This window comes from Ailuropoda melanoleuca, chromosome 9, assembly GCF_002007445.2.
Source record: "Ailuropoda melanoleuca isolate Jingjing chromosome 9, ASM200744v2, whole genome shotgun sequence".
NCBI lineage: Eukaryota > Metazoa > Chordata > Mammalia > Carnivora > Ursidae > Ailuropoda > Ailuropoda melanoleuca.
In genome coordinates, this window is record NC_048226.1 from 19327498 (window position 1) to 19347436 (window position 19939).

Genomic DNA, 19939 nt, shown 5'->3' on the forward strand with positions numbered 1-19939 from the left:
GTTGTAAGCCAGCTGCACTCCACCACTTCATCCAGACATTCTTAGCAATACTTTAAGGGTTTTGGCTTACTCGTGGAGACTCCCCATTATTCACTCTTTGAACAAATAGTCGCTGTGCACCTACTGTGTGCCAGGTAGGGAGCTCAAAGGGGGCTACAGCACAGAACCAGAGCCCTGCCTTCATGGAGTCTCTTAGTAAATTATGTCCAAGTGTCTCAATCAAAGCTTCCTTATTTTGCATAAAAATGTCTTTGTAGAAGACAATGTCAACACTCCAAATCAAAGGATTTATACCAAATTCATCCAGGTCATAAAATTTACGCACATACCCTCCAACATTCTGTGACCCTTCCAGCAGATATGGCATGGACAGAAAGGAAGCTTCAGAGAAGGGAAGGAATCAGCCTTCATTTTTAAGGTCCTGATGCTGTATTTGAAAAGCTGCATCAGATACAGCTCATTTTCCACTCTTTGCTTAAGAGAGGAGTTAAAATCATTCGCAAATTCCTTAGCTGATGATATGCCAAAAATAAATGCAATTCTGGCAGAAAGTATTAAAGACTTGTGGCAAAGAGAAGACAGTTTAAGATTTTGAAATATTAAGATGTTTAAAAAAAAATCTCTTTTTATAAGTGCCATAAACCAGAGCTGTTCCTCAGCAATTTGCAGAAACCAGATTAACACGGTGCTACAGCCAATATTTACTCAAAGCCGTTTGCTGCGCATTGCCTCCCAGCAGCCACCTCAGCTGCACTCCCTGGAAGACCTCGAGTCCTTCAGTACCTCTGAGGCGCCCACAGCATTAACTCAGTCAGCAAATACACAAGAGCCTTGGTGGGCAAGATGCTGTGCTCTGGACAATGGGGGAGATGGAAATAAGTAACACGGCACCTGCCCAGGCGGAATTACTAAGGCGAGTGGAAGAGCCCTGCCAAAGCAAGGGAGAGATGCTCAGGGTGTAGTAGTGACATATGGCATGCTGCGGTGATGAACTCTGAATTTCCAGAGAACCGAGGGAGAGGACTGGTATGGCGGAGGGACTTAACAGTCCCTAGTCAGAGCTCACAGCACCCAGGCCTACAGCCTGGAGGTCAGGCCCAAATGTGACCTTTATGCTGCCAGCAGAGGCCCATGGAATTTTCAAGGTCACACCCACCCTCTCTGGTGCCCTTGGAAAGTTTAGTTTTATTAGTTTTTTTTTTTTCCCTAGGGGCCATGCATGAGCTCATCATTCACAAATTTGTTTAAACTGCATTTGGAAATCTCTTCCTTTTCCTGCTAGTTCTCTGTCACGGACATCATCAGTTCCACCAAACCCTGGAGAGGAAGCATCCCTGATTTGCTTATAGCTTTTAGGTCCCCAAGACTATCCCCTTCTAAAAGTTTCTCAGGATTTGAGAGCAATTTCATTTCTATGTCTCCTTTCATGGATTCTGAACCTTTTTTTTTTTTTTTAATGTTATGTTAGTCACCATACAGTACATCCTTAGTTCTTGAGGTAGTGTTCCATGATTCACTGTTTGCTATAACACCCAGTGCTCCATGCGGTACGTGCCCTCCTTGATACCCATCACTGGGCTAGCCCATCCCCCACCCTCCTCCCATTCGGAACCTTTCAAACACTGGAACTTCAAGACTGAGCTCAGGCCCCAAAGCCCTGAAGATGCCCAATGGCAAAGCAGCTGCTACCTACTTCCTCCCTGAGCACAGTGCGCAGCCAGTGACTCCATCGCTTCCTTGGCTCCTCATAGCGAGTCTCTTCTGCGTAGAGCTAACTATGGAAGAGACGCAGGGGAAATTTTTATATAGTTAGCAAAGGAGCTGCTTCCTTGTAGAAACAGAAGCTTCCTCAAGAAATAGCGGCTCAACCCGGAGCCCCGTGTACCCATGACGGATGAGAAAGTGTGTCTGCCCTAGAAAAGAAAGGTCCATGCGAACGAGGCTACTCCCGTCTGAAGCACTCACTGCCCATGCTCCTAGGAAAGAACCAGGTAACCTCAGCTGCTTCTAGAAATATAATGGAAATGTACCACCTAGTGACCAGGGCTGGAACTGCTACTCAACTAGACTGAGAAAACCCCTCCGCAGAGGAGAGATTCTGCAGGTTACCACACCAAAGCGGTTCAATCCCCCTGTAGTTTATAGGTAGGCTATAATTAATAAACTTGTGAAGAAAAGATGCCTTTTCTTCCATGAGATTTATGGTGATATGCCAAACCATTTTACAGCTTCTGGATCTGATAGGCTGGTTAAGCCTTCTAGCTATTAACACAGATGTTTAAAAAGTAATACTCAGATACTCTAATTTGAAAGAAAAATGCTAAGAATTTTTCAATGTTTCAAAGGAAACCTTGAATAAAATGCATTTGAAATAGTTATATTTCTTCCCACTAAAGGGTCTACAACAGATTAAGATTCGAAAACATTTCTCACACTGAAGCACACTAACACTTCCACTGTGTGTCAATGAGCCAGCCAATTATGAATCTGTCTGCTGAAATGGAGTAAGGCTCCAAAAAATAAACATTTTATCTCAATAACAGTCGTTAGGATTACTCGGTTCCATCTTAATACAGAAAACATATCTACATACTTCTTAAAGGAAGCTGTAATTTTATTAATTTTTCAGTACTCTTGCAAATATGTTACTAACAGCTCAAACAAAAGTTCTGCAGTCTACTTCAAGCAGGCATGTATAAACACTAGCCTACAGAAAGAGCACACTGCAAAACTTACAGAGGGAAGTTTAGCTAGAGGACTTTATTTAGCTCAAGAATAAAAACACGCTCCACTTTCTGCAATCATAACTGAAAATCTTTTCAAGGCTGGAGAGCCAAGTGACATACTGCCTTCATCTAAAACTAAAGTCATAGGAATTAAGCAGATTTTCAATCACTGCAGCTTTTGTTCTAGTTTAAGTAAGTTCAAATTTTTGACACATGATTTAAGCCAAAAGGCCGAGAAGCGATGAGTAAGTTTCAAGTTTTTTCACAGGAAAAAAATAGATTTCAGGCAAATAAAAACAAATTCCAGATAAACATGGTTTGGTGTTTGTTTTTTATTTTACCTTCATCAAGGCAAGCAAAGTACAGATGCTGTACATTAAAAACATACAAATACATTACTCACAGCACATCAGTTCCTATGGGCAAAGAGACCTCTAAGCACTGCTCCTCTCTGAAGCACATAACCACAGCTAAATGTACAAAGAGCCATCTGCCGGTCCCACGTAGCCAACGCCGATCAGCAAGACGTCTATCAGCGTCCATATTCCCAGGCCGCCGAAGCTGAAAAGCTTGCCAAGGCCTTCTCGCCACTGGCCCAGGTAGAAACGGTCGGCTCCAAACCCACCGAGGGTGATGCTGCAAGAGCAGATGGGTTAGGGGATGGGAGTCCATCAGCCACCCCCCGCCCCCAGCCATAGCCAGCCGTGGCTCAATACTGGCACCAAGTCACACGTGTGAAAGGGCCGCAAATGATCACAACCCTTCGTAAGGACACACATGACTACTTCCCAAATTCACGACACCAAATAATCATGGGCAAGAAGACTGTTTAAATGATGTCAAAGGTAAACATACAATTTTTAGCTGTGCTGAAATCGAACATTCCTCTTTTAAAGAAAAGTAATCTGTCTCATTGCTTCCTAGTCTTGAAAATGGCACATGCAGGGAAACAAAGCAGGGAGCCAGTCCAACAGAAAGGACATGAATATGGAGTCAGGATGTGGGGTCACGAGGCAGCCCATCACCACCTGGCTGCCCCAGATCGAGTCATCTGAACTCTGTCACTCATCTCCAAAACAGACTGTTAAGAACAACGCCTCTTAAGGTTCCTTCAAATTCTAAGATTTAACAATATTTAGACAACTTCTCACTGTACTTCTTTTAAGCTTATTATGGAACATTTCAAAACATATAAAAGTAAGAGGTGAAGAGAAGAGTTCCCCTGACCCAGCTGCCCCACTGATCAGCATGTGGCCAGCCCTGCCGCGTCGGTCCGCCTCCCTCCCCCACGCCGGAGTACTTGGAAGCAAAGCCTGGACATTATCCAATTCAGTGAATATTCTGAAAGAAACTGTGCTGAGCTCTGAAAAGAAAATGATTCTTACTTTTTAAAAGTCAAGTTGTTAAATGTACCACGGTAACTTAAGATGTCAAAAATCAAGGGACAAATGGGTGACAGGTGTACGGGAACAATCTCTGTAACTTTCCTATAAGTCTCAAGTTATTCCAAAATAAAAAGATTATTGAAAAGAAAAAAAAAGGGGCGGCTGGGTGGCTCAGTCGTTAAGCGTCTGCCTTTGGCTCAGGGCATGATGCCAGGGTCCTGGGATTGAGCCCCACATCAGGCTCCTCCGCTGGGAGCCTGCTTCTTCCTCTCCCACTCCCCCNCCTGGGTGGCACAGCGGTTAAGCCTCTGCCTTCGGCTGAGGGCGTGATCCTGGCGTTATGGGATCAAGCCCCACATCAGGCTCCTCCGCTATGAGCCTGCTTCTTCCTCTCCCACTCCCCCTGCTTGTGTTCCCTCTCTCACTGGCTGTCTCTATCTCTGTCAAATAAATAAATAAAATCTTTAAAGAAAAAAAAGAAAAGAAAAAGAAGTCCATTGTTCATTTTCACTTGAACAACTGCTGACAAAGACGATGGTCAGTTATCAAATCTCATTTTTGTTCTATCAAATTTTCTACATTGCACTATTCTTCTACTCTCCAGTTGTGTCTTCCTGCCAGGCAGGCTCGGTCTCTCCCCAGCCCAAACCCTGAAGCAGTCATGCTCAACAAGGGCAAGCTGGCAGTCTCGGAAGATATTTCTGATTATCACACCATGGAGTGCTATGGGCATCTAGTAAGTACAGGCCAGAGATGAGCTAACCACCCTACTCTGCACACCCTACTGGCCCCACAGCAAAGAATGATTTAGCCCAAATGTCAACAGCGACAAAGGTGAGAAACCCCTCACGTGCTACGCTGCAGGCCACAGGGTCTCAGCTCCAACACCAAACATTTAAATGTAGATGCCCCAACTTTTTAATTAGCGAATAACCAGCATCACACCTGCCCTTCCCTTTGGGGTAAGAATTGGTAGTTTTTTCCCCCACACAGTTAAAAAGTTTAACAAATTCAAGCATATTTTTATGTTAAAATTCTAAGTCCATAATTATCTCTGGATGGTGGAATTAGAGGGGATTTTTAATGGTTTATTTTATCTCAATTTTTCCAGTTTTTAATATGGAGTATATGTTTTTATAATAAAGGAGGAAGTTACTAAAAATTAAAACTACAAATCATAAACCTACTTATTTAAATAGTATATAATGTTTTACTGGCTCACATACACTAAGGATGGGAAACCCTGACTGGTGCTAAAGATCTGTAATCATGACTCTGTAAGGCATTTCTAGAATGTGCAGATACCTTGGGAGAAAAGCAAACATCCTGCCATTAATGCCCATGAAGGTACCGGTCTGATCATCTAAAGAACTCCCTGTAGCTATGTTTCCTAGGGCCTCCTGACACATGAGAAAGAATCTCAGCAAAGGAGGAACTCGGCTGAGCTCAGTGTATGGAAGACTCCACAGATCCCAAGGAAAGCCGAATGGCCTCCTTAGCTCACTAGTGCCATGCTTACCTCAGAGCCAGAGCAGTGGACCACTTATAGCCTCCAGTCCAGTTGCAGTACAGCATCTTTGGAAAAGTGCGGTTACCTTAAAAAAAAAAACGGAAGACACTGTACATAGAAACGGGGGCATAAAAATACTCTTACGTAGAGTCTAGTGGCCTTGTCATTTCCAATCTAAATGTCAGCTCTATGATAATTAAAGTTTGCTACAGCAAATGGTAAAAACAAAGTCCATACCATCTATAAGCGTACATTTAATGTTTAAATCAGTTAAGTAAGGGTTATAGCTTTAAGTAGGTGAAGCTATCAAGACTGAGGTGAAGTTTAGGGCAAACAGGACTGTGTGGTCTTATTTATCAAACAGATAACTCAAGCAACAGGGAAAGGAGAGCGAGCCAAGCCCAGGCACACAGAAGCACTTCCTGTGGGACACGGGGCACACACAGACTGGCCTGGAAGAGTCCAGAGACAACTGGCTATCCATGTGGGAAAAAAAGTAAACCTGAGTCTATTTCACACCATATACTGAAACCAATTCCAGGTGGGTTACAGACTTATATGTGAAAGGCCCAACTTTCAACTTTTAAAAGAAAATATAGGAAATAAAAGGGCTATGAGTTGTATTAAAAAAAAAAAAGTCAAGCTCTATCCAAAAGATACCCCCAAAAAGTGGGCGGAGGGGTAGTTAAAATTTGAGAAAGGATTTTAGGGACACCAAAAGGTTATTATCCAAAATATAAAAGAATTCCCAGAAACCTTTAAGAAAAAGACAACATTTACGAATAATAAGTATCGGAGAACACGTGCATCAAGAACAGTTACATATCAATGGTGGGAACGTAAATTGTTAAAAGCACTCTGGAAACTAATACATGCTAGAGAGTACGTTGGTAGACACAGCCTGCACACGTGCAACCAGGAGATATGTACAAGAACTCTAACAGCAGGACAAACTGTGAAAGCAAAAAAACTGTAAATAATCCAAATATGTAGAACGGAGAAACTATGACACAATCTTACAATGGACTATTATAAAGAAGCAAAAAAAAATAAGTAAATAAGACACACAGATCATCTTAGAGCCATAATGTTGACAGGAAAAGAGAAAGAACAAGACCATAAACAGACTATTATTTTATGTAAGTCTAAAATAGGCACTACTGAATAATATATCACACTATATCTTATTATTTACATGTGCTAGAACTATACAAAATGTAAGGAAAAGCAAGTGGGACAATAAGAAAATTCATCTAAGGGTGGTTGCCTCTCGAGAGAAGCTAGGGCGAGCAGGTGCAGGAAAAGCACTCAGGTAGCTGTGATGGCATGGGACTGCTTTAGTTGGTAATTGGGGTAAAACGTTATTACTATACATTATGATTTATACCTGACGCATTTTTTTCTTGTTTTATCAAATATTACATTTTAAAAGATAAGAGAATTGCAGATTTCCTGGATTTAGCTCATTGAGTTTATTTTTTTATCTTTCAGTGGACACACAATGTTACATTAGTGTCAGGTGTACGACAATAGGAAGTAATTCAACAACTATGTTATGCTATGCTGGCCACAAGTGCAGCTACCACCTGTCACCAATGACTTTATTAATGAGCCTTGGTGTTAATTAAAAAGTGCTAATAAACGTTTCTGATTAAACAATTTAAATTTGGGGGGCCTGGGTGGCTCAGTCAGTTAAGCACCTGACTTGGTGTCGGCTCAGGTCGTGATCCCACAGTGGTGGGAATGAACCCCCATCGGGCTCCGTGCTCAGTGCAGAGTCTGCTTCAGATTCTTTCTCCTTCCCCCGCTGCCCCTCCCCACTTGCTCTCCCTCTCTCTCAAATAAATAAAAATCTTTTAAAAAATAAATAAATAGGGATGCCTGGGTGGCTCAGTCGGTTAAACGTCTGCCTTCAGCTCAGGTCATGGTCCCAGAGTCCCAGGATTGAGCCCGACAGCGGGGAGCCTGCTTCTCCCTCTGCCCCTCACCCTGCTCCTGCTCTCTCTCAAATAAATAAATAAAATCTTTAAAAAATAAATTAATAATTTAAATGTAATTCTCAAATTGCAAATTAAAGTTCCATATGTAAGCTGAAGAAAGTACTTCGCTCACGAATTTCCTTGAACCCCCACTCACCCAAGCAATGAACGTGGTCCCGCACGGTGCAGTTGGCAGTGTAACGCTGTCGGGGACAGGACACCGTCATGCAGCTGGTGGAGTTGGAACACTCGTAATCGCTTTCAGGAAGCTGCCAGCAAAACCTGCAAGTCATGTTCATGATGAAGTTCTTTTGGGATTTGAAGTCTTGATCCTGTACACCAAAGGACAGAGAATGAATCAATCATAATAGTTCATTAATATGCCAGCATAAAAATACAAGGTACAAAGCTCCTAAAAGACTTGTGACTAACACCAGCAGAAAGTGGGAGAAAAATAGGTACCAAACCAGTTATGTATGCAAAACAAACATATACAGTATGATCTTAGCCTCACAAAAATATATACCCACAAATATATGCCTAAGGAAAAAAATCTACATAAATTTACATCAAAATAACAAAGGTTATCCCAGGATGGTAAGAGTATTTTACCACTTTCACTTGGCTAAATTTTTCATAACTGAGCATGGGTACTTTTGCAATACAAAAAGAAAAAAAGGAAAAATATATTTTATCAAGCCACAGAATCACCGAGAGCTGGAAGGACAGATGAGTACATCTGCTCAAGGTCATTGAGCTGCAACTTATGTGCAGGACCCACGTCCCCGAACCCCAGTCTGATGCTCCTAGAAGTACCACATACGGACTGGCTGCTGAGTCTCAAATCTTCCCAGATCTCTCCCCAGTGGCCCAGGACCTCCAGGCTGTCACTGCGGCTCACACCTCCACTTAGTATAATCAACCAACGGGTTGCCCCAGAAAAATCACTCTCAACTTTGAAAGAACCACATGTAGAGACCCAGCAAGTGTTCATTGTTGGCACTAAGCTTTTAAGATTGTAGATTTTTTTCACTTCAATTTAAAAAATCATTATTTTGTTTTCTCTTTCAGAGTAGCACATGTTGTATGTTGCACCTTTGGAAATTACAGGAAAAAACCTGTAACCTCTCCAGAAAGAACTACCTTTAATCTTTCATTTTTAATTCCTGTAATACAGATTTACGTAAGTGCAATTACACTGAAAGCATTTTGTATCTTTTTTTCCCCCACTTGACATTATAATGTAATACATAGTTTTCAAAATCATTTTTAAATGGTCAATTATCTCTGGAAGTACTAATTTACTAATTTTTTTTTAAAGATTTATTTATTTATTTATTCGACAGAGATAGAGACAGCCAGCGAGAGAGGGAACACAAGCAGGGGGAGTGGGAGAGGAAGAAGCAGGCTCAGTGCGGAAGAGCCTGATGTGGGGCTCGATCCCATAACGCAGGGATCACGCCCTGAGCCGAAGGCAGACGCTTAACCGCTGTGCCACCCAGGCGCCCCTAATTTACTAATTTTTTTGATCAACACAAAACTGGTTTATGAGCAACATCCGAAACTGGGTAAGGCACCATTTGATTTAGGCAATGTCGTTTGAAACATCTGCGTAGCTCTAGTGATGCACTGATAATGCACGCTTCCTATCAACTGTTTTTTAAAACGATATAATCTGTGAATGTGGTATAGCTTCCCAGATGTGACAGGAGCAAGGCAGAAGCTGGTCCTGTCTAGGCGTCAGCAGCCACTACCCTCCCCAGCAGCAAGCCCTGCTTAGCCTCTGGCCTTCCGGGGAATCTATTCTATGCATGAGTGCATTTATATCAGCTATATTTCTTTTTTTTTTTTAATTTAACTTTCCCACTGATACTCACTTTTCACTGAATTCTGTAGCTGTCAGTAAGTATCTCGAGAGCTGCCTAGTTCTTTTTAATAGTTGCTATTTATTTCATTTCATAGTGAATCATAAACAGTTCTCTCTTGGACACTGAGCTTGTTTTAAATCTTCTGTCCGGGTGAACAAAGCAGCTAAGAATATCCTTAGGCATATTTATTTGCATCCATGTACAGTATCTGTAAGATAAATTCCTAGATGTCGAATTGCTGGGTCAAGATTTATACATCTGTAAGATTCACAATGTGATAACTGCCTACAAGAGGCGGACCAATCTGCCCACCCACTAATAAGATAGAGGAGTGTCCCTTTATGTCCTCACGAACTCAGAGTGTTACCAAGCTTTTTTATTTCTTTGCCAACCTGATAGGTTTAAAAACACATCCATTTATATTTAATTATGAGAAAAATTAAACATTTCTTCATATGTTGAAAGCCCATCTGTATTTCCTTTCCTAGGAACCACCTACTTATGTCCTCCTACCATTTTTCTATAGCACTCTCATCTTCTTCGCATTGGCTTTTAGGAAATCTTTACATATTATAGATATTAGTGCATTGTCACAGGTGTGAGAAATACTTCTCCTGGTTAGCCATTGATCTTTTGCCTTCATGCTCTTTTAGGTCATTTTTAGCCGTCGAATGTATCGATTTTTTCTTTTTACGGCTTCTAAGTTTTATTTCATACTTAGAAAAATATATCATACTTTTGAGATTATAGCATAACAATCAAGCTTTCTCTGCTACCTTGTGGCTTCATTTTATTAAATCTCTGATCTCTGAATTTATTTTGGACAAGAGAGGGATTCTACTTTTACCCCAGAGCGACCCAGGCATCCCAGCACTGCCTGAATCCATCTTCTCTCCGGAGGAGTGTAGACCCCCTCAAAAGCTTATATATATATATAGTAAAAAGATGTTAGCTTTCCCTCTGTGAAATAGCTGTATTACTAAGAACCCATCACCCATGGGAAGGAATTACACCTGCTTCAGGTACAAGAGCAGTCTGATACCTTCTCCAAGTAATACAATACAACGTTTCAGACATGTACATTTCCAGCAGATATCCACTGGCTTGGCAGTTACCATCGTAACTGGGGCAGAGCGACCAGACATGACAGGGGAGGCAGGGTTTTTACATTTATTCCTATAAAAGAATCCAGGTGAGATTCCCTTAGCCTGGGAGTCCTTAATCAGCATGCGTGGAGAAGGACTAGAAGAGTTCATTTTTTGCCAGTAAATTCAAAGTAAGAGGGGGCAGGGAGGCACCTCAGTGTATGCATGTGCAGATGAGAGAAAATAAGCAGCTGCAATGCTTGCACCTGACGGTCACGGATGATTCCTTCCTCAAATGGTAACTTAATTACCAAGAAGGGACCCTGCAGATCTTCATAAAACAAATAAAGAAAACACACTAGACTTGCCCTGGCTTGCCAGGCAACAGCGGTCCCAGGACCCACAGTTCATGTATTCTACTGCTTTCCACTTTCAAGAACAGACCACCGGGCTTTCTTGGGGCTGACTTTCAAGTCCTACACCTGAGAACGGGGCACCTGTGATCTGACAGGACTCAGGGTTACTGGCCAGAAGAGGAGGCAGGTGATGCGAAACCTCCTGGAGGAAGAGAGAAAAATTCACACCCAGGACACATCTCAGCCAGGGAGCGAGGATGGCACCAGGCACCATGACCGAGGAGTTCAGAAACTTCCCTTAAGCTTTGTCACTTCCACCTTTGTTATATTTCCTCTTATGCTATTTCCTACTAAATGAGACACTTTATTTTGGAAACATCTAAAGAAGGAAGAAACTGAGACTCCTGTCTTACTCAGTAACCAGTGCTGGGAGCGAACGTCAAAGCCACTGAGGCAAACAACAAAGGAAACTAATTCTGGAAAAGCTTCCCTGGACCGTCAGAGTTTTCCCATTTTTCACAAAGTACCTACTATCTGTCAGACCCATGAGATAACATTTTTAATATTTTTCATTGGAGTATAGCTGACACACAATGCTACGTTAGTATCAGGTGGGGAGAACATTTTTTTAAAGCCTTCAAATTAATAAGTTTCACCATTAGGTAATGAGGGAGAATACTGTATTTCAGATTCAGCAACAAAGACTAATAATTCAAGGGCAGTCATGAACACTATCTGGCACTTACGCTCGAATTTCCGGTGTGCTGATACAAGATATAAAATGGCAATACTTAAGTTTATGAAAACTAAATTCAGACACTGACAGCACAAAATCTTATTTCCCCTCGAAGGGAAGCCTTTCTTGCTGCCTCTCTGATACTAGACTTCACCAGGAAAATTACAAGAAGAGTGTAGGGATATAAGAAACTTTCCAATCTAGCCCTCCACAGACCAAGTTCCAAAGAACGGAGGGGGAAGGTAGCCTGTTCAAGTGACAGAAATGCTAGGACCGCCGGGTCAGAAGAGATCTGCAAGACAGGACATGGTACAGAATCTGTTTCTTCTTCCTCGATCATTTCGCAAAAGTAGGGTTCCATAGAAGCACTTTAGGAAAAGCTGTTCTGGGCCCATCTGGTCATTGCCCTCATTCGACAAGAGACGGATTAATAAGTCACACAGCTAGTTATGGCAGGGCCAAGAGTAAAACACTTCGTTATTCGTTTCTACTCTTCCTCTCACCCAGAGAGTAGCCCCCAAAAAGGGAGTGTGCACTGATGTACCTGGTCCAGTTGTTTAAAAATGCAGGTACCCGAGTCTCTCTGACCTATTCACATCCAGCAGGTCTGGGGCTGGCTCCAGGAGTGATTCTAATGGCAGCCGGAGTCAAGTAACTGGGAAGCAGATACCCCTAAAAGCACTCTATGGAACACTAACTATGAAAGCCTTCCCGGGCCCCTTCCCATCTGTCAAAATATCAGGAGACAGGATATAGGTGTGATGATTGTAACGGGGTCTTCGCTAATAGGCAACAGTACGCTTGAGACTTTTCTATTTCTGACTTTTGGTAACAGAGTCTGATAATTGCTCCAATTTAATTTGTCAAGAAATTGCCATCTGAACCCTGGCAACCAAACCTCACTTGGCAATGAAAGTTGCAGTCTTCTGATCATGTTGTCTTTGTTCCCTAAAATATTACTTGTGGAAATGCAGAGCGCTTTCTTTCAGGATGTCCCCCCAGTCACGTCTAAACTGTACTTAGAACTTGAGCTTAACAGTGAGTTCTTTTAAAATTAGTAAGTTGCAGTACTTACAACACAGGTAACAGAAGGTTTGACCGTGCAGTCAAAGGTGGCAGGCTTCCCATAGACACAGGAGAAATTTGTCTTGCATTCTACACAGTCTGCAGGAAGTCTGCTACACAAACCATTACTTGGACACTTCATCACATAAGGTGGGATATCAGTACTTTCTGTGAAAAGTAACAGAGAAGCTTATTCTCATATAATACTGGTCAGCATCACAGGAGAAAACAGTTTCCTGAGGGTAAGGGACACGATTGCTAGCGATGAAATACTGCGCTGGAATGAAAAATGACAGGGTTGGAGTCAGAGACACCTGCAATTAAAGCAAGGTTCTGCCACCAGGCTGTGTGACCTGGTGCAAGAGTTCAACAGCTAAGTAAAAAGAATTTAATTACTGCCCCCCAAATGAGCATGAAAACCAGAGGTACTTACGTACATACAATGTATACACAAAGCTAGGTGTACATTTGGGCCTCAAAAAAATCTACTCCGTAACAAGACGAAAAATTAAGGCTTAGAGAGGGTAAGGTTTGTTCATGATCACAGAGGGAGTGACAAAACTGGAACCACGACCCAAATCTCTGTTTCTCATCCAATATTCTTTTCATCTGAATTACTGATTTGGTAATTACGACACCGACCCTCCAACTGAATCAATCAGCACAACAGGGTAACAACTTTAGAAAATGCTCTGTCATTATTCCACACTGGTACTTCGAAGAGCCGTAATTTGCTAGTACCACTTACAGTTTTATACTACCATAGTTCAACATAGTTCTCCATATTAATAAGTTGTTTGGTGGGTTATAGTTTTTTTCCCAGCCAACCTTGCCAGGAGTACAATATATATTTATCAATCAAGAGAGGATCGTTTGCAAGTGTTCTTGGGGGAGTAAGAGATGCTTTCAAAAACATCCAAAAGAATAAAAAATTTCTGTGCTTTCTCTGCAATTTGTGCTTTAAATTCAAGTATGCTCCTGTCTGGTAGTAGTCTTATCATCCAAATAATAATCAGTAAAATACCTCTACCAGTTTCAATTCATTGAAATAACAGAACTTTAAGGGGATGATCTATAGAGACAAAGGTTCTGTTTAGCAAAACACACTAAGTAAGACTCATTTAAAACTGATCCTTCTTAAAATCACTGGATTACGTGGTCAATTCTACAAAATACCATTTTTCTTTTCTTTTATTCTGATCACTCTTGTGGCTGGAAGCTGGATACTTAGAAATCACAAAGCCCAAATGACTTTAGAAGGCCAGGCTAACTTCACCACCTTAAAGATGAGGAAAAGTGGTGCTGAAGGGGTGAATAATTTGCTCAAGCTCCCAAGAGTCCAAGTCTTTGTGATCCTTCCATTTCACACAGCCTTGGGAGGAGCCTCTAATGTCCAACATCAGGAATGGGGCTTCAGAAGGAAAACAAATTTTCTGAAGGGAAAGAAGCACTGGTTGATCTTGATGAACGAGGTGGAAAAATAATAAAGAGATAGAAATGAGGAACGTGAAACTGGAAAAAGAGATGAGGCTGTAATGTCAAAAGGTATTGCAATATCAAGACAGTCTACAGAAAAACATCTGTGTATCTGTCTTTAGTTCACATAACCTAAAATACAATAAAAATTTCCAAAAATGGAAAGTTATTTTATCTAAAAAAAGAAGAAAGAAACCACTAGATATAAATATACACATTTACTAGAATAGAAAATATCTAGTACCTGCTGCCCTGGGAACTACTGTGAAAGAACGTGTTGGGCCCGGATCCTTTATTGACTGAGCCAGCGGCTGCGACTGCTCTAAATTTAAGGATCCTACAATTAGAGAAACATGTTATCCTGGGATATGAAAACCTTGGTTTGTGTGGTTAAGACGCAAGGTCCACACCAGGCCAGTAACTGCTCATGAAAACCTCACAGTTTGCCCACAAAACTAAACAAAGAAACGCCAATGGGGTCGACCCCAATTTGGATCGATAAGCAACTAGGGAACAAAGCATGCTATCGGGTTCCAGGTCCGCTTCCCCGGCCGACACCCGAGCCCTCGGTCCCCCGCTCCCGGGCTCATTAGTCCCTAGCTCGGAGGCTCCGGGGAGGCCAAGACTTCCCAGACCCTGCGGCAGCAACCTGCCGCCCCGCGCCCGGCACTCAGCCTCCTCCCGCAGGCCTAGCGCGGACGCTTCCCCCAGCTCCCGGGGGCCTCGCTACCGCTCAGCCCGACCCCGCGTGGACCCCGGCCTTTAACTCACCCCCGCCCGACAAGATATAGAACTGGGAGAGGAACAGCAGCACCCGGCACAGGCGGCGCAGGGCCCGCAGAAGTACCGCCGCAGCCGCCATCTCGCCGGCGCGTGCACTTCCGGACCGCGAGGCGGGGCTAGGCAGAGGGGCGGGGAGTCGGTGCGCGCCGTAGGGGCGTGTACAGGCGCGTCCCCGGGGAGCCCAGGGCGCAGGCGCGCGGCGGGCTCCGCGTGGGTTCTGCGGGGTGGTGCAGGCTGCCCTTCCGGCAGCTCTGCAGCGGCGCTGTGAGGGATTCGGGTTCCCCAGAGTTCCCCACCGACGAGGCGCCCAGTTCTCCTTCCATGGTTAGCGACTGGGAAAGGTCACCGGGGACCGAAATTCACACCTGAAGTGGCTGCAGTCAGGGGCGGGCAGATTGGGGAAGTTGGCCAATATCTGTATGTGGCTGGATATGTATGTTTAGAAGTTAAAAACTGCTCTGTACTCTGCGAAGGTGTTGCTGACGTATTTGATTTCATACCGAAAAGGTACTTATTTCCATATGAAGAAACTATGGCAGAAACCCAGTAGGGGAAGTGACACCCCCCCCAAGGTAGCCCCAAAGGACGCTACCCTTTCCTGCGTTGCTGACCTGATCAGTGCCCAGCCAGCATCTCTCTGTGGTCAGCTGTGGGTTTCACGACTAGCCAACTGTTTAAAGACATGCATTACTTCCAGAAAGTTCCTCTGAGACTGGGAGAGGGCAGTAAATATACCTGATAAGTATTAGGTCCAGAAATACTGGGGCGAGAACCCTGGGATGTGAGAGGAGAGTCCAAAGCATGGGCCCTTCCCTGGAGAAGGCCAGCCTTGTGGAGGGGAGCTGCACCCCAGGCCTCTGGCTCCCTGTGTGCTCAGATGGTCTGTTGCATCTATTTTTGTCACAGCATACTTTATCGTGTGATGTTGACGTGCCTTCCTCCGTCCCATCCACCTGGGCGCCTTCTGACTCCCCACTCCTTCGCTAAGCAGTTCTGATGAATGAAAAGAATATACTGAATGGTGTCTGGCACACAATAAGACCTCAATAAATATCATCTTAAAATTATATCACATAATTTGCTCCTCTTAGTACTATACAGGTCTGATATATAATACAGTTTTGTTTACTAACTGTTCAGGATGCTAAATAATAAAGGCGTTGAGAACAAAGCATGTCTTAAATTTATTTTGAATTCCACAGCATCTAGGTAAATAAAATACCCAATAAATACTTCTTGATTGGTAGCTAAATTCTCTGTTGGCATAAAGGTATTTCAATTCGGTTCTGAGCAGTAAGGCATTCCTCTAAGTTAAAATCAGAAATCCATTTGAATTGTGGAACTAAATAAAGGAAACTTCATTTAAAATGGAGCCAAGAGGCCAGAAGGGGGAGCTCTCATGCTCTACCACTCCTTATGGACTGCAGGAGAGGCACCTTGTGTCCCCAACAGGAAGAGCCTATACTTTATTACCCCTGCAAAAGGAAGAAAGATTTCCTCTTCGCCCGGGAACAGTCCAGCCAATGAGAAACTGTCACAACCCAGCCAATGAAAAGCTACTACACTTCAACTCCCAGTTTACTCCAGTGGACTCTGTTTATAACTGCCCTTCCTAACTCCCCCCTGCCCCCTTTATAAAAGAGTAGCCCTTTCCCCTTTGTTCTCCAGACTTGTCTATGGTTTTTGATAGCCTACATGTCTCAAATTAAAATTATCTGCTGTTCCCAAATGAATCCATTTTTGCTGGTAAAATAATGGACAGTTTTATTTTTAAGGTTAACAGAGTCTCTAAGTCAGTAGAATGTCATCTCATGAAAAAAGTAATGTAACTCTAGGGGAGCAGCTTACTGTGGTATAAGCCCATAGCCAAAATACTGGAAACACTGCGTTTTATTTAGGAATTTATTTTTTCTACAGATGAGCAATTGTCATTTAGAAGCATTAAAACAGCAACTCTTAACCTACACTGCAAACAACGGTAAATTCCACAACACTGAATTTGAGGTTCTGAGTCCTCTGTCAATAGTGCAGTATTTAGTAGCAGCTGCTTCTTTTGTGGCTGTTGGTTAATTAAAACAAATTAAATGATGATTCCAATTTTGGAGATAAAGTTTCAGTGTGAACTTTAGTAAAACAACCATAAAAATACCTGAGATGTATTGTCCTATAAAATAAGATTTTCCCTTATATTTAAAAAAGCTTTGCAGGTTTTAATTTGAAGCCTATCTTTTGGAAACCACAATCTCACAATAACCTCTCCTAATCTTCATATCCTAGTATTTCCCTCTTTCAATAAATAACACTTCCCACTTAAGTCTTTTAAGGCATTTGGGAAGTTAAAAATTTCCCAAGCCTGTCCTCATATTGTCTTCAGACACATTAATGAACTAAACTTTTTATATCAGCTACTCATTCATTTGTCTCCTCACTGTGCCCATCAGTGAGTCAAAAGTTCTTAGAAAGAAGTACCAGCGATAAAGGAAAATGCATTTTTAGGGGTCAAAACAAGGTTACATAGAAGCAAGTACAAGGAAGAACTTCAAAAGTCTTCCTCAGCATTTAGTGTACATGATTTCTTGAGATTCTTCAACTTATCAATGGCAGAAGTTACAGAAATCTCTCCATGGATTTTGTTGTCTCTTGTTCGAACATTTACAGCATTATTTGTCTTTTCCTTTTCTCCAACCACTGTGGGGAAAAAAAGAGTAATAAACATATTTTAAATATATGATTTATTAAATATTAAGTCAACAGTCATGTGACACATGTCTTACTGAGTTCGTCTTCAGTATTCATCACTAATTATCAATCTAATGACCATGAAGTCATCCTCTGATAGTAAGTTTCTTGAGAGAAGGAATGACTTCTAATCCCCTCTCCTTACTGTCCACTTGCACGAACACATATTGTGGTCTTGGGGTACATATTGGAGCAGGGAGATCTTACAGAGCCCCTGACTCCATATGGCATACGGGTAGGCATCAGACCCAGGCCCATCCAGACAACCAAAATTTTCTGGAATGTAGGTAGAAAGTTTCTCTCTAGTGCCTGTTACTGTGGGATGATGTACCAATCTGCAGGCTTGTTTCTTGCCATGTGAAAGGAAGAAATTGGTCACCAGGTAAGGGGATTAAAGTAGGCATTCAAGAGAAGCATAAAGACCCAGAGCAAAGTAGGAGCCAGAAAGGAGGAGAAAAGTCCTGATAAGGGTTGAGCAGCTCGCTCTTGTTCCTCTTCTAGTGGTTTGGCTATTTACTTTTCTACCTACCATGTCATGAGAAACTCCATTACCCTTTCAATAAATTCCATCTTTGTCTAAGTCAGTGTGAGAGTTCTGTCACCAGAAGGAGCCTGATTGAAACATCACAATATCTACTACACCGTGAAATACTTTCGATGACAAATTGCTGATAGGACAACACTATGCATATTTATTTTACCTTCTACAGAATCGTTCAGCTTGCTGGAGATAACAATATCGTGCCTGGAGGCATCCAGTATCAGCTTCTCTTGATTTCTGAATCATTTTAAAGTCCAAATTTTAGAGGCTATGTCCAAGTACTCATATGTCTTAAGGACACATTTTCACTTAAATTCTTTTCTTTTTTTTTTTCTTAAAGATTTATTTATTTATTTATTTGACAGAGATAGAGACAGCCAGCGAGAGAGGGAACACAAGCAGGGGGAGTGGGAGAGGAAGAAGCAGGTTCATAGCGGAGGAGCCTGATGTGGGGCTCGATCCCATAACGCCGGGATCACACCCTGAGCCGAAGGCAGATGCTTAACCGCTGTGCCACCCAGGCGCCCCTCACTTAAATTCTTTTCTTTTGATCACCTTAAATTTGGCATCTTTCCCATTCATTAGTTTAATTCCAAAGATCGGTAATAAATCAGAAAAGCAAGGGAGAACATTTGAGGCGTGTCACATGACTGAAACATAAAGAGCATAATTCTACTGATGAAATCATTTTCACATTTTGTCATTGCTGGTTTGAGATATTGACTACTGCTAGTGATACTACCCCACAGGATTCATGTGAGAGACCAGCAAATAACAAAGAGTATTTAAGAGCAACTAATCAGGAACACCATGAACTGTTCTTTGTGTACCAGTAATAGACAAATTGTCATAATCACATAATTATACCATACTCATGTAGCTTATACTATATTCAGATAGTTATACCATTTTGCTTTTTGGAATTAAAGTGAAAAAAAAAACACCAAGCATTGGAGAAAATATAAACTTAAGTTACCCAAAATAAAATTATACTGAGCCAGCTGTGCATTTCGTATTTTCTTATTTAGTGTACAGCTATGATCTAAGTCAACGTCGGCCATGAACCCTTCTTCAAAAAATGCACTGGACACCTAAAAGAAAATAAAACACTTTCGTTATGACAATATTTATGGTAGCCAGCCTCTGAGATGACCCACAGGGTAGTCACACCCTGTGTCGTCTCTGTCACATTGTACCAGGTGGCACTAACATGACCACAGAGAAGGGCAGAAGTGATGGCGCGTCACTTCTGAGATGCAGCTAAAAGACTATCGCTTCCACATCTTTGACATCGCCTCCTCTGGGAAAACCAGCTGCCAGGTTGGAACCTCTGAAAAAGCCCACGGGGTGCAGAACTGAGGCCTCCAACAATGACGTGAGTGAGCCCCCAAGGAGGCGGCCCTGACCACAGCCTCTTGAGGGGCCCCGAGCCAGCAGTGCCCAGCCTCTCTGGTCCCAGATTCTGACTCGCAGAAACTGTGACATAATAAATGTTTGCTGTCTCAGGCTGCTGAGTTTTGGAGTTATCTGTTATACAGCTATAGACAAGCATTCCTCCTTAATAGAGCCATGTGGAAAAGAATAACTTAAGTATGAGATGTTCTAAAATCCCAATTTCTCAAAAACATTAAGAAATAAAGTAGTTCTGACCCAGCTACACAGACGTGACTCAGATGTTACTCTCAATGAC

The 19939-nt window shown here is 42.4% G+C and overlaps 2 protein-coding genes across 3 annotated transcripts in view; both read right to left on the reverse strand.

Moving 5' to 3' along the window:
- Window positions 1-3036: 3036 nt before the first annotated feature.
- On the reverse strand, window positions 3037-15103 carry TM2D3 (TM2 domain containing 3). Of its 2 annotated transcripts, XM_002925199.4 has the most exons (6): window positions 14958-15102; window positions 14431-14523; window positions 12721-12878; window positions 7758-7932; window positions 5631-5706; window positions 3037-3362 (listed from the first exon to the last, which is right to left on the reverse strand). In XM_002925199.4, exons 1-6 carry the CDS (start codon window positions 15046-15048, stop codon window positions 3197-3199), a joined length of 759 nt encoding a protein of 252 aa, XP_002925245.1. In that variant the 5' UTR covers window positions 15049-15102; the 3' UTR covers window positions 3037-3196. The 2 variants fall into 2 exon arrangements, with proteins under 2 accessions (XP_002925245.1, XP_002925246.1); XM_002925200.4 differs by lacking the exon at window positions 14431-14523 and having other exon boundaries at window positions 14958-15103.
- A 1763-nt stretch (window positions 15104-16866) lies between these two features.
- Window positions 16867-19939, reverse strand: part of TARS3 (threonyl-tRNA synthetase 3) — a 69801-nt gene continuing 66728 nt past the window's right edge. The window contains exons 18-19 of the mRNA XM_034667957.1: window positions 19226-19340; window positions 16867-17657 (exon numbers count right to left, since the gene is read on the reverse strand). Coding sequence (XP_034523848.1) covers window positions 17509-17657; window positions 19226-19340 — 264 coding nt within the window. The 3' untranslated portion in view covers window positions 16867-17508. The remainder of the gene's footprint in view (window positions 17658-19225; window positions 19341-19939) is intronic.